Raw genomic sequence first — 14,599 nt, 5'->3', positions numbered from 1 at the left:
AGAACAAGAACAACATTTTTTTAAAATAGTGAAGCAAGAAGGCTTTTTTGAAACCTATTTAGAAAAATGTGAGGGGTGAGAAAGGAAAAAGCACATGTTTGAGAGAGAAAGCAGACTTCTCTGAAGTGGAGATAAGCAAGCAAAGAAACATAGAAATGAGCTTATTCGAGAGAAAACATGGACTTGAAGACCAAGTCAAGAGCAACAAATTATTAAAATTATAAAGAACCTGGATAAGGTGTGGTCTGGATCTAAAATTTTCAGGAACTCTTGAGAGCTGGGTCCGAGTATAGAAAACTCAGGCCTACTTTAGACACAGATTCAGAATCTGCGTTTTCCCAACAATGTTAAATCTGTGGGTTGAGAGCAATCTCAGCAGCAGGGCACAGGCTTTGTACACAGCAAGTCTGGGGGGACCCCCCCACTGAAGAGTTCCCTGTCTTTCACCCCAGCACCGCTGGGAGCAACGACTGAGCACAGAGGTAGGAGTAGCTTCTGAGCACCACTGCGTGTGGCTCCCAGACAAGCAAAGGCTCTATGATTTGTTTGCCTCTTAATATTGGACTAAGTGCAGACTAAATATCTGACTACATATTTGACGAAAGTGCAGACTAAGATGGCTAGAAGGTAGACTCCTAAATCAGCGTGCTTTATATTGAAAGATTCCTGATACACTCCGAAATCAAAGGCGTGGGTGTGCCTGAGCAGAGCAAGCAAAGAGGGCTGCGAGAGGTCAGAGGGTGCTGTGCCCCCATGCAAAAGCCGCTGAGCAAGGCAAATTCCTGAGCGAAACATCAAGTGATTTTCTGGGTTTTTTTTTCTTCACTGAAATATATTTCACACAAAATGTGTATGTTTAAGGGACACCAACGTTTTGACCCTATTTCTCCTGCAATGCGCTTCTGCTGTAGTGTTGACTCAATGTCACATCATCATCATTTCTTCTTGTGGTAGGGACAAGAAAGATGATTCTGCTTAGTAAATTTAGTGTTGATGATTCAGTTCTGTCTACAAACACTGCACATCGTGTGGCAGATCTCTAGGATTCATGCATCTACTAGTTTTTAGGATGAACTCTTCAGCGACACAGCACCCAGTCCTTAAAGAAAGTAGAATAGAATTTTTGTACTAGAGACTATGACTGCTGATTTCTGAGCAGTGGAAATGAGGGCTTCGGACAGGAGCTTGGAAAAGTCTTCTGGGAGTTTGTTCAGCCCAGGACTTAAGGCCAAATGTACCGCGAGTCCCAGTGGCCTTGCATTCCTTCCACTAAGGTGTCTGTAGCTTCTTTTGCTGTTGTTTTGGTTCTTCTTCCCCTCTATCTTACCTAAGCACTGTGCTCTCGGAGCTACTTTGTAATTTTCCTATCAGACTATCATAACTGTTTGCTCTCTTTCCACTTGTCCTTAGTGTCTGTTTGGGGGAATTGGATGCCATTCTAAGACTGTATGTTCTTATAGAAGGAGCTCAGCAGATTTTCATAATCAGGCGCCAGATAAGCAGTTTTGCTAGTTGTATGCAGGATTTCAGATGACCTCTTCTAGTCACCATAATTTTATATTTGTTTTCATTGCTTTTCCAGCTGGTTTTGTAAATTAGAAGAGTTTCTTGTACTTTATCTTGCCTCTTTTTCCACCCCCATTATATTAACTTACAGGCTTTCTTTATAGCTTGCCCACAAACCAAGCACCAATTAAATAAAAATATTTCCTCCCTGTCTTGACCAGCTATTAACTTTGGTGGGCATACGGCTATGACAAGGGTTTGGGATTGATTCTTGTTCAAGCTTTGATCAGCTGCTCAAAAGAGAGCAATCATGCTTTGGCATTTGTTTTTGCGTCTAAACAGAGTCATAAAAATTACTATGGTGTTATCTCACAGTGATTTAATAAAAAGTTAATTAAAAACACTTTAAAATTTAAACAATAAAGTGCTAAAATTCAAGAGCATTCAAGAATTTCTTATTAGTGTTTTCCTTTATAACAAAGTAGAGATTTTAAAAGTGTGCCATTTGGGGGAAGGAATATCTGAACCTTGTCAGTTTCATACTGTGTGACAACCAGATCTCAGAAATGACACTTAGCTACTCTGGAGGAAGGTGGTATTGTCACAGAGCCTGTTGTCACAAGAGCCCTTTTACTCTCTCTTTTCCCCAATATTCACACAGAGCTTTAATAACCACAAGCAGCTTTGGGGGAAATGGTTGACAAAAACAAAAAAAACAAAAAAACAATGCAGTGTAAATGGAACAAAAGTTCCCTTTTGGTGTGTCCTGACTTCTGTGTTACCTTTTATCCCAACTAAAAGGAATTAGTTCTTTGATTTTAGATATTTGAAAGTCTCTAGTCAAACCAAAACAATTGGATGTCTGCCAGTGAAACTTTATCATGAATTTGCTGATGTTAATTTATATATTTTATTGGATGCCTGTTTTTATATTTAAAAAAGCAAAGTTTTTCTTTTTTGTTTCTGTTTGGTTTTTGGGCCACGCCTGCAGTGCTCAAGGGTAACTCCTGGCTCTGCACTCAAGAATCATGCCTGGTGGACTCAGAGAACCATATGGGATGATGAGGATTGAACCCTGTTCAGTTGCATGCAAAGTAATCACCCTATCTGCTGTATACAATCTCTACAGCCCAGAAAAGATTTTTTGACCCCTTAATCAATGGGGTATTCTGTAATTGGTCTTGCATAACTCTTAAAATAAACCTTGGGCGGTTAGAAGGGCAAATGTAGGGGGGCATGTGGTCACCTCTCTTCTCATGAGCTTTCCCTTGACATCAAGGAGGCAAGCTTATTCTTGTTGACTTTTACTGTGAATCCACTTTGCATACTCCTACTGTCTTATGATTTCAGATTGAACACAGCAACTTGCAATGATCTGTTCAAAGAGTGGCCTTGACAATGAATATTTTGGGTATGGGGGATGATTGTTGTAAGTAAAACTAAGGAAAACCATTATTGTCATTGCCTGTTTAGTGTTCTACCTCTTTAGAAGCTCTGAAAGCGTACCCACTAGCTGTTCCTATTGATTCTTTTCTCCCAAGTGCCCAGCACAGAGCCTTGCACAGGTAAAATCAATAAACATTTTCTGTTGAAAGAAAACATCTTGAAAAATGAGCATTTTTGCTGTGGCTTTAAAACTAAAAAATATTAGAGTAGGAGAATGTATTTCAGGGTGGAGAAAATGATAGCACTGGGTAGAGGAATGCAAGTTATATTTGGACGTTGCAGAATGCATGATACTGCATAGAGCAAAATAGAAAATAGTTCATTAAAATGAAAGGCTGAGAAGACAGGATGAGAGAGAGAGGCCAGGAGTTTAATTTTATACCAATGCAGGACTTTTGTACATTCATTTGGAGTCTGGGCATCGGAATCTATAGAGAAATGAAACCACAGCCACAGCTAACCCAGGAAGCCAGGGGAAGTGAAGACTGCAGTACTCTCCCAGGAGCCGACTCAGAAACTCTAGGGTGTGATGCAGAGAAACAAGCCGAGCACCCCTGTCTTCTAGGGATGTGTGGCATTTTCTAAGTCAAAACTTACTAGACTTCTTCAGAAGGGACAGGTGGTTTTCTATTGGGTCCACACCTAAAACTGTATGTTCAAACCTGATGTCCTCCTGTACATAGAATTTTTCACCTGTTTTTATTCCAAGAGAATTCTGGGATAACATGTTCCACTAATATCCTGACAATCTTCATTTTGTTATAAACTCAAGTCAGTTCCTTCACAAAAGGGCTTTTTAAAATTCCATTATCTAAGAGGAAAATATTAAGAGGGAAAGTAAACAATTAAATATTGGAGGTTCTCCATACTGGATTGCAAAGTAGTATAATTGTTGTATAATATCTATTGACCCTAAGAAAATCCTCCATCCTCCCAAATACCACAGTTGAAATGAGAGAAGTTTAGAAATTGATGAGTACTGAACTCTTCAGAAGACAAGGCATTTTGGTTTGAGGATGTGTATGTTATGAAGGTATTTGTAAGCCAAAGGACTATAGTTAGAAGCAACCTCAGCATCATTCTACTTTAATCATGTTCCAATCTACTGATAATTTCTTACTCCAAAAGGATGGTGAATTTTATCTCTGATAGTTCACATTTAACTGATCTGTTTCATTGAAACTTAGCTATGCTATTTGGGTCCCAATATCTTAAAGGTTTCCATTAAGTTTGACATTAGGGAGATATAAAACTTGACCTGTGTGATTACATTACATTTAGTATTATCTCTGTCATAGCATTTTGTGATGACTCTGTTTGCTTTTGCTGAAGAAGGTCTTGGAGGGAAGATGAAAGAGAGAGGACTCAAACCATTTTTAATACTAAAAATATAATTAAATTTTAGTCTATGGCAAAGATAGTTTACTTTATTTGGTTATATTTTGCACTTCTCTTGAAGATTTCAAAATCTGCTGGCATATTTCATATGAAAGAACAAGGTAATGGCATGCTTAGGTCAGAGACAGAAAACATCTCTGAGATACTTCAAGGAGAGGTCAGATTAAGAACAAACATCCAAATCTCATTATAATCAGATCCCTAGCAATTAAAAATAATTACTTTTTTCTCTAACTGACCTTGTGGGATATATAAGCTAGAATCTAGTCTAAATAAAGCTAAATTGGAATGTCTAAATCTAACAACTAAAAAAAAAGAGTATAGTCCAATCACATTGACTATGTAACCCAATTAGTGGCTTTAGAGAGGGACAATCAAAATTTAAATTAATTTCCAATTTGCTGCCAAGATATCTTGCTTCTGAAGCTTCTTCAGTAGATAATTTGGGTGAGGAAGGACAGCACTCATTTTTAGGTAAACAAGGGGATTTTTATCATCACCGAATGAGTGCAGTTCTGTGCTATCAAACCCCTACTCTTCAATTGCTGATAATGACTCTATAAATTACAGCTCTTAGCCAATTCTCAAGGTAGAGTTCATCTTTTACTTTAAAGGACTCTTTCCCTGAAATATAATGCCTACTTTTTCCTCTTTCAAGGTACTACATTCTACAGCTGTTCCTGTAGTCATTTTTTTTCTGATTCCTCTGCAGGGAATATAAACTCCCTTACCCCCAGTCCAATTAAATTCCAAATGTTGGACATGGACATATCATTTCTCACTGAAAGATGTGCAGAGTTTTGTTTCTAGAGAAAGGATTATGTATGCATACGCATGAAAACTGTGCTATTTGTTTCTTTCAAAGAAAGAACTAAACAAGACAGTAGGGGTCTCAATATGGGCACCCAGGGCAATCTTCACAGTGGGGTGTTTGGTTTTGATATTCAGACAGAACTACAATAATCAAAGCACATCTGGGAAACACAGGAAACCTAACATTCTGAGTTTGGCATCTGACCTTAATTGGTAAAAATTGTATTTCTTTGAACATTTCTGCCAGGTTTAGAGTGATTTTGTTTAGGCAATTGCATTCATCCTTTCAATATTCTTTTTGGGAATAAAGAAGCAGGTATTACAACTTAAGTTAAATGAATTGAGTAATGTACCTCAAGTATCAAATATTCAACTTTTAACTTTGGAAACCTTGTTTTCTTTTAACCTACGCATCTCTATGAACAAACTAATGGATTATAGAATAGCAAAGCCAAATTCTTAAAACATGCACGCAAAGAAGCAAGGAAAACAAGGAAACCAACAAATTCCATAGTAGTTCACCACAGGAAGAGCAATAATAATCTATTATAAGAATATTTTCGTCAATACTGGGAATAGAGCAAATAGATGTAATCCCCCTGAATTATTGTATCATTTGTTCTACAAATGATAATAGTGGAGTGCCCACAACATGCATTGCATTGAATCAGACGAAACAAGGAGTACAAAGGAAATTTCAGCTGTAGTTGAGGAAATAAGACACATAAAAAGTCTGGAGCAACATAAAATTGGAAATGAACTGTTTCACATTCAGGTTAAATCAAGATAGATTGGTCAGGGAAGGTACAAAGAGGCAAACTTTAAGCAAGATTATGATCAATAGGTTGAATTAAAAGTACAAATAAGTAACAGTAACGTTAGTGTCAGCAAAAGACATAAGGACACAGTGATAGACAAATGCAAAAAGGAAAAAAAGGAGCTTGAAAGCAAATCCCTAGTAGCCTTACATAGTAGATGACTCCTGTTATAAAATTCTAAAGTAAAATCAGAAAAGAGAACCAAAGAATGATTTCAAATGGAGAAAGCAATTTGTGGCACTGGCATTTTAGGGAGAAAAATGGAATTGTCCACAGGCTGGTTTGTAAAAGAGAGAGACTAGAAGGAAGAAAATAAATTAGGAAATAGTTATATAATGCTTGCTTTAGATATTAGGTTGTTCCTCCCCCCTCCCCCAAATTAGTTTGTAACTTTAAAAAAATATTGCTGAGTCGCAGCATGAACAGAGTGTAGAAAAAAGTTTAGATATTGGAAATCAAAAAAGTGAATCAACCTAATGAAAAAAATTCATTAAAACTTAACAAATGAGAGCGTGGAAGAGATAGCACAGTGGGTAGGATACATCCCTTGCACACAGCCAATCTGGGCTTAATCTCCAGCACCCGATATGGACTGCCAAGTCCACTAAGAGTGACCACTGAGCACAGAAGCAGGAGTAAGCCCTGAGCATGACTGTGTTGATATGGCCCCAAAACAAAACATGACCTTCCCCCCATAAAAAGACCAAACAAAAGAAAAATCCTGAACAAATGAGTCAAGATGGGTTATAGTAATTTTATAATATATTGTGTTGTTTTCACGTTCATATTAAAACAAGTAGTACTTAGGTGGGTATTTCTTTTTTTTTTAATTACTATAATCTATGCCTCAGACTACTCTCTTGTGAGAAGAGATCACATTTCTAAAGAGCTACTTCTCAGTCATCAATATCTAAAGGCTGATACTAAGCCTGAACTAGAGCCAGAATGAGGTTGACTTTAGTAGGAACTTGTTGTAGTGGTTGCCAGTGGATAGACCAAATGTAGGATCTGTTTCCAAAAACACATTTTGCTAAGTATCAACCCCCCAAAAAATGCTCTTGGGGAAAAATTGTCATAATGAAACGTGCTTGCAAACATTCAAAACACTAGTTCCCTTTTGGAGCTCATAGAATCTATTGACATTGTGAAGGCGTTTTGCTTCTCTTTTGGTGCACAACTTCCACACAATCCCTTAGATCTCTGGGCCTCTCGAGGAAAAACTCAACTACACACTTTGAAGTTTCTAACTGATAGTGGTTTATTGGTTATAGAGAGTGCTCTAAAATAAGATAGTGAAACAAGGAACATAAGACGAAAAAAAAAATAAAAGGGGAAAGATAGTTAGATAATCACAAGTTAGAGTTGGTTGCTTGAGTAGACAAATTAAGAGGAACTTGAGGACAGGGTCAACATGAGTATCATGTGGTACCCCGGGTTTCCCATGCTGAGAATCCCCGTCATCACCGTCTCCTCTCTTAATACTGTGACCATATGACCCTGCTGAAGATGAAGAGAACAGTGGCCATACTGTCACTTAAAGTTTAAGATTTAGAATGAGTATTTGAATTTTCTTTAGGAATTTAACTTGAGAAAGAATAAAGTGAGATTTAGATTCATGGATTGCCTCCAGGTGAGGCTGAGTTTCTAGGGTGTCAGGAATAAAAAAAAATTACTTTGACTATGGTAACAACAAAACCTGTTCCCCAAGTATTTGGGAAATATTGAATGTCTTAAAAGAAAACATTTCTTACACAAAAAGTGCACATAAAGAATGGCTCTAGCAATTCGATAAAGGTTACTTTTAAAAGGGAGACTATGATCTAAGAGTTACGGGGATCTATACATTGATTTTTTTCAATACGTATTTTTTCTGTTTTGTATAATTGACTTATTTGATCGTGAATACCCTCTGTTGCATATTTCCTAGTACTACAGAGATAACAGCAACCACCACCAAAGGGTCATAGTGATGAGTGTTTTATTTACACTGTCCTTTTTCAGTCCTTGTTGAAACTCTGGGAGTGAAGCATATCCTGCAACTTCCATTGTGTAGCCAAGAACCCATGTGATCAAACAAAAATTAAAATGTCATATTCAGAGATTGCACTCCATGGTTCTTGGATTATAGAAGCTATATTCTAGCATCTCTGAATGGTCAAAACTAAGGACCCATGTGTAAATACTGCTGAGAATTCCTTTCCCTCCTTACCATGCTCACCTAGCTCAGCACATGAGCATGGTGCTAATCGGTTTCAGGTAATTAAAACCCTGTTTAAAACAAAACTATTTAACCTCTCTTAGCTATAGTCTAAATAAGAAATTTTAGCTCCATAAACAAAGTTTTATTGGATCACAGCCATGAGCATTCATTTGGTTTGTTTTCAGCATCTTTCCCATTTGGCAGAGTTGAATCACTGCAACAAAGACCGTATGCCCCATAAAGCCTGAAGGATGATATTGCTATAATGCACATCTGTTTTATTTATAGAAAGAAATGACAGGAGTCAGACATTTATTTTATACAACATGCAGAGAATAGTTAAATGTAAGCTCAATTTGAATCCCATTCCTCCCAATCAGAGAGTCTAGGAGTGACTTGTCAGAGCTAACTTTTCCTCTCTTTGGTTTTTTCCACTTGAAAGATGGAGCAGTAACAGGATACTTGAATATCTATTGTGAAGTTGACCTGCACCATATGTAAAGCAAAAGATGAATAGCTGAGGGACCTCAGTCCATGGAGTCTGCCTGCCTGTCATGGTACTGGTGAACTGTTTTAGTATCAAGATTCGTATGTCTGGATGCTAGGAAATTAGATCTCTTTGGCAACAACTGGCAGACATATACAATAAAACTGCTTCAAGGTGGATGAAACTATAGGATAAAAATGTGCAAGGTAAAATGTAGGGGTTGTTTTTCAACAGGTGAACCCAACAAAGAAGCAATTGGAGTCACTGAACCCCAGCCATTGCCTCCACCTGCACCTGATCATCATTAACGTCAATTCCAAACTTGGAAAACCTTAAGGTGAATTAGAAAGCTTTCTTTGAACAAGTTATTTTATTTCTCTTCTCCCAGTGTTCCAGATAATCCTCATTTGATCTTTTTAAGAAAGCAGAAGTAATTGCTCTTTCATTCAAATACATCTGAGATCTTATTTACTAAACATTTTGTTTGCTCTTTAATAATTAACAATGACCTTAACCATAATACAAATTATTTTTTATTTGTCCTAATAGTCCAAACAACATTTATCTTTTTCTCATTATACCTGGCTAAGAAAATTGCAAAACTGAAATCTAGAAAATCAACTCATGGCAAGAGGTTTCCACAGAAACGTCTTCATTACAATCATTCTCACTGAAAACTGCTACTACTCCTGTGCATTATTGGGTAGTTTTTCTTTAAATAACTTGCTGCAAGCATTTTCACCTGTGAAATTTCTTGACTGTAAGGCAGTTTTGACGGGAAAGGGAAAAGAACTGCTTGATGGTTTGGTTTGACTTCATCCCCTGAACAACCAATCAACTATCTTTAACCTTTTTGTATATAAAGCTGAATGTCACTTGGGGTTCACTATCTCTGCAAAAGAAATACAAACCTACCTCTTTGCAATATAATGTGTTAGACTTTTCTAGTATAGAAGTAATAGGCTTTGATTTCATACTTTCTGTAAGTTTGAACACTAAATATTAAAGTTGCCAAATACTTTGTATTGTTGAAAACATATTTGTGTTTGATCATTTGCATCTTGCCTTAAACTTTTCTTAATTGACTTTTATGCTTCATGATATCCTTCTGAAATTTCGAATTAGTGTCATTTTATTATTTTACTTTGATTTTATTATTTTTCTCTAGCCCAGAATAATAAGTTCTTGTGCAATCTTGCCATCATTACTCTAAACACAGGAATACATTCCTTCTAATTTTTGTAATGAATGATTTATGATTCATCATATCCTTTTATAGCCAATTAATCACACAGTGAAAACCATTTTATATGTCCTCTTGAGTATCCTTTGTATACATTTTATCCCCCTTTCATAGAAAAAAACTGTCTTATGTGACAAAACTGCTCACAGAGATATTTACAGCCAAACTACCTTGAACATTAACTTACAACTAGCTAATGAGAGAGCAGAGAATCTTCTCAAGATGAACTATCTGGGAGAATGTTTTAAGTTTTCAAACAACCACCCTTATTTCTCAGATGGGGAGAATGTTTATATGCAACTGGCTAGTGCTTGCTTTCTCATTCTGTTCTATGCAATAGTGCCCTGTATTTCAAACATTTAAGTGAGGGATTGCCCAGATCTAGTATGAGAATTGTTCCTGGTTTTCTACCAGCACAAACTCTCCCACAATATATATTCCCTAATTAAAAACTTGGGCAGAAATGTTTTTCAGTCATTTATACCTTATTGTAACTTCGCATTTTTAAAAGGAAAGTTCCTCTCACATTTACTTGCAGACCTGCAGCACATGAGGTTTAGAGTTAAGGGGTAGATTTTTCTTTCTCTTCCTTTTCTATGTCTTCTATGTGTGACCAAAGAAAAATTCCTCTTTTGCTGAAGAAATTCCCTGGGCTGGAGAAAAAGAAAATGGCCTGGCATACAGCCCACTCTGGTTAGGTTCCTAGTACCACACATGATCCTCAAAGCACCACCAGGAATGTCCTAAACACATCCTGTTGTGGTGTCCAACAAAAACCAAAAAGAAAACCAGTAAGTTTATAGGTTTAGTGTAGGATAACATTGGTTTGTCCTTTCTGCCTTGCCACAGGGAGCTTAAGTTTATTGGGTTACTCTCATCACAGTGCTGCCATTCCTTTGTGTTTATTTGTAACTTCTTTCTTTGTGATCTGTTGGCTTGTAAATATTGCTTTTCTCTTCTCCTAAGTCCTTTGAATAGTTAATTCAGAGCAATGTTCTTTTTGTATAGGCAAAGGAAGACAGTAAATGCTATGCTTTTGTAACAATTGTCTCTCAGTGATATTTACTTCCTGGGCATCTGTTATCGACTTAAGCCTCAGTTGCCCTAACTCTTTAGCACCCCAAAAGCAGGGTCCCAACAAGGGACTGGATGGATCCAGGATAAGCGGTTAGCTATGTGCTACACTGGCATCGAAATGGGCCTGGCAAAAGTGCCATAATGCTTAACTATAAGTTAAGAGCTTGGTCATGGACAAAATGCTGTCATGATCCAAAAAGTATTAACTAGACTCAGACCCTGCAAGGATTAGGAAAGATTAATCTGGTCTGAGCACTGTAGTCTGAGTCTGTGGTGAGATGTTCCCAGGAGAGCCGCCCAACATACAAGACTCAATTATCTCTTATTGTGTCCATACAAAAATAATTAATATTAAGATGTTAATTAAGATGTTGATTAAGTTATTGGACTAAGGCAGAGGGATACCCCAGGTGGTGTTTCTGCCTTGAGCCTGATAGGCAGTCAGAAGGGCTTTCTTATGTTGATTTTGTACTGACTGGGTGTAGCATTGCCCCAGGATGCTAGGGGAAACGAGACGAGTTGGAGAGAGAAGAGAGAGTTGGGAAGGGAGAGAGAGAGAGAGAGAGAGAGAGAGAGAGAGAGAGAGAGAGAGAGAGAGAGAGAGAGAGAGAGAAAGCCTTCCCTGGTCTCCCTGGGAGATTAAACAGCTTAGGAAAGGGGATGATGAGCCTCAATGGATGCCTTGTTAGGGCCCTTTGCTTTAGGATGTGCTCACACTGCTTGACCAAAGGGATCAGTGGAAGAAATGGCAAAGGGCCAGAAAAAGGAGATGGTGGGAATAGGGACTGTATCTTTTGGTACCTATAATAATGGGACCTAGCAGGTTGGATCAAAAGCACTTTAGAAGTGAAGAACTGGGGGTTCAGAAGTGGTTAAATAACTGCTCAGAGTCATTTGGGAACAAGTAACTTCTTTTTTTTTTTTTTTTTGCATTTTTTTGTTTTTATTCAGTTCAAAATAATTTTTTTTTTTTGAGAAACAATTAGAATTTTTTATTCTTTTTTTTTTTTCCCCCTTTATTTTATTTTATTTTTTTTAAAGTTGTAGATTTACAATTTTTTGTGCTTTGGTTTCAATTATACAATGATCAGATACCCATCCCTCCACCAGTGCCCATTTTCCACCACCATGGATAATATCCCTCCCACCCCCATCCCCCCATCCCCCCGTCTCTGTGGCAGGGCAATCCCCTGTGTTCTCTCTCTCCTTTTGGGTGTTGTGGTCTGCAAAAGAGGCATTGAGTGGCAAACATGGGAACAAGTAACTTCTTAGAGAAACTCAGGTATACTGACCTTGTGTTTACAATGATGTAATGAACTATACTATCTGTGTGCATAGGCATACCCTTCCCATTATCAGGAATAATTGTCCCATCTCCTGTAGCACAGTCCAAACAGTGAGCTGGCTATTATTCATTATTATTATTATTTTTCTGCCCCTGTAAGTGCTGCTTGAAAGAAACCAGGGGAAAAGTCACTGGAAAACCATGTCAGTGACCGTTTGTCCCTGGATCTGAAAAGCAACACATTCATGTGTGGAGAAAGCAATCAATGAACTGAAATGGTACTCTAAAATAAGAACCATCACCAGTCTCACAGCAAAGTTTGAAATGGTCCTTCAAAATTGCAGTTTCTATTTATAATCCTCAGAATAAGAATACTGATGTTATCTATCTAAGATCTCTGGGTCACATTCTGTCAATTCTCAGGGTGACTAGTTATTGTACTGTTAATTGGTTTAATGCAGTAAGTATTTTGGATAGGTGGGGAGAGAATCAATTACACTTTGGATTCAAAAGTTTGATACTGAGTTTTGCCTCTGTCGTAATTTATCGTGAGAGTTTGGGCAATTATCCTTACTCTCTAGTGTCCAAATTCTTCATTTGCAAAATAGAGAGATAGCATGAAATGATATCTAAGATCTTGTTCAACTCGAAGAACTACTTCTTGTTGAATTAGCTGAATGAAAATCTAAAGAATCACATTTTACCAATTGTTTCAAGGGCCATCTTGCATTTCTCCTTTCCTTGCTACCTCCATTTTCTTTCTTCTTTAAGTCACACCCCTTTTCCTCTATCACAACTTCTGGCTTTGCCGTGTGAAGCAGAATCTCAGATCAAGAATTATTTGCCGATGCCTCTGAACCAACAATGGCATTAGCATTCTTGAGTTTAGTATCTTTAGAAGACATACATTGTACATTGTAATTAAAGCAAAGCTGTCTTTCTGTCTCCAGTTCTCAATATTCTAAGTTTTCACTTTTTCTTAGTTTTACTTTTTGAGATTCTACCAAACAGAGCCTGTTTCTTTGTTTAATTTGTTAAGATTCTACCAAAGAATGTATGGAATCTAAAAGCAAGTGCATGGACAAGACTGAAGAGTTTTTCTTCTCCCTTTAATCCAGGTTTCCATGTTGCTCTCATTGCAAAATGCAGAGACAAACACTTAGTAACATGTTTAGAGAGGGCAGGGGAGTTGGCTGCTGGGTTAGGGGAGTTTGTTTTATTCAATCTTTTGCTCAAGGCAGAAACAGTTATCGGTTATCAGACAAATGTGAAAATAATAATAGCACTCAACACATAAATACCAGACACACAAGGGTTCCCACTCCTCTGATACTCACAGTTCGACTGCGTTCCTGGGGAGGTCGGAGGGGACTTCTGTCACCTGGCTCTCTTGGCAGAGGAAAACCCAGTTAGAGCAGTGACACAGCCGATGGTGACAGCCCGAGGTCATGCTTAGGAATGCTAGCAAGGAGACCAGCAGGAAGGCCATGCTTATGTCTCCATCCACCTGCTTTCCTCTTGCATCTGCAGAGAAAAACCTCCAGCCTTCAGAGGCTCACACAGCACCCTTATAAGAAGAGATTTGCCTTGAAAGCTGGCAGGGTCACATGACCCACTAAGACTTTTTTTTTTTTTTTGGTCACTTCCAGACAAATAGCAAAATTCCTGTGTGCCAGCAGTGATTTCTAGGGCAAGATAAGCTACTCCCTTATTCTTTGCAATTCAGTTTCTTATCCTCTGACCCAAGAAAGACAGCACATAGAATCTTGAAGTATGTCTGGAATTGTGTACATAGTTAGCTGCAGTAATATTCCTCTTGGTCATCATTCTTTTCTCGAAACAATGTGATAGGATAGATTTCTCTAAAGAAGACATAACCTAAAATATAAAAATTGCTAAGAGTTATTAAGGGGAAAAACACCTGTTCATGGTCTTGGTACAACTTGTGTCTGCAGCCTACTGGACTTAAAATCCAAGCTTACGATGGCAGTTACTGATCCTCTCTCATGGAATTAACTTTTTTAAAAATGGCTTAATTTAGGAGATTGGTAGAAAACTGAGTTAGTGGACCTCAGGCAGTTCCCCATTGGTGGCAGTGGAAGGCACCTCTGCCAGGGCTATCCATAGAGATCATTGAGTAATTGGAGTAATCAAGGAATGGGTTATGTTTTCAATGGGAATATAATAAATACCAAGAGTCTGCTCTTCCCCTCCCTTTCTCCAACCCCCTTGGATGTTGTTTCTGACTTCTTCATTTCTATGTTCTAAAGGATCTCCCCTACCTTTTGGATATTGGCACAAATGAGTTCATTTAATCTGTGCTTTT

General features: G+C 37.8%; 1 protein-coding gene across 2 annotated transcripts in view; it reads right to left on the bottom strand.

The window, feature by feature from the left end:
• Window positions 1-13,762, bottom strand: part of FSHR (follicle stimulating hormone receptor) — a 257,310-nt gene extending 243,548 nt beyond the window's left edge. For both annotated transcript variants that reach the window (XM_056117488.1, XM_056117489.1), the window contains exon 1: window positions 13,611-13,762. In XM_056117488.1, the coding sequence (XP_055973463.1) occupies window positions 13,611-13,762 (152 nt within the window). The remainder of the gene's footprint in view (window positions 1-13,610) is intronic.
• Between the last annotated feature and the right edge of the window lie 837 nt (window positions 13,763-14,599).

The sequence above is a fragment of the Sorex fumeus genome, unplaced genomic scaffold (genome assembly GCF_029834395.1).
Source record: "Sorex fumeus unplaced genomic scaffold, SorFum_2.1 ptg000003l, whole genome shotgun sequence".
Lineage (NCBI taxonomy): Eukaryota > Metazoa > Chordata > Mammalia > Eulipotyphla > Soricidae > Sorex > Sorex fumeus.
Note: the sequence above shows the minus strand (reverse complement) of the source record. Positions and strands in the feature narration are given on the sequence as shown.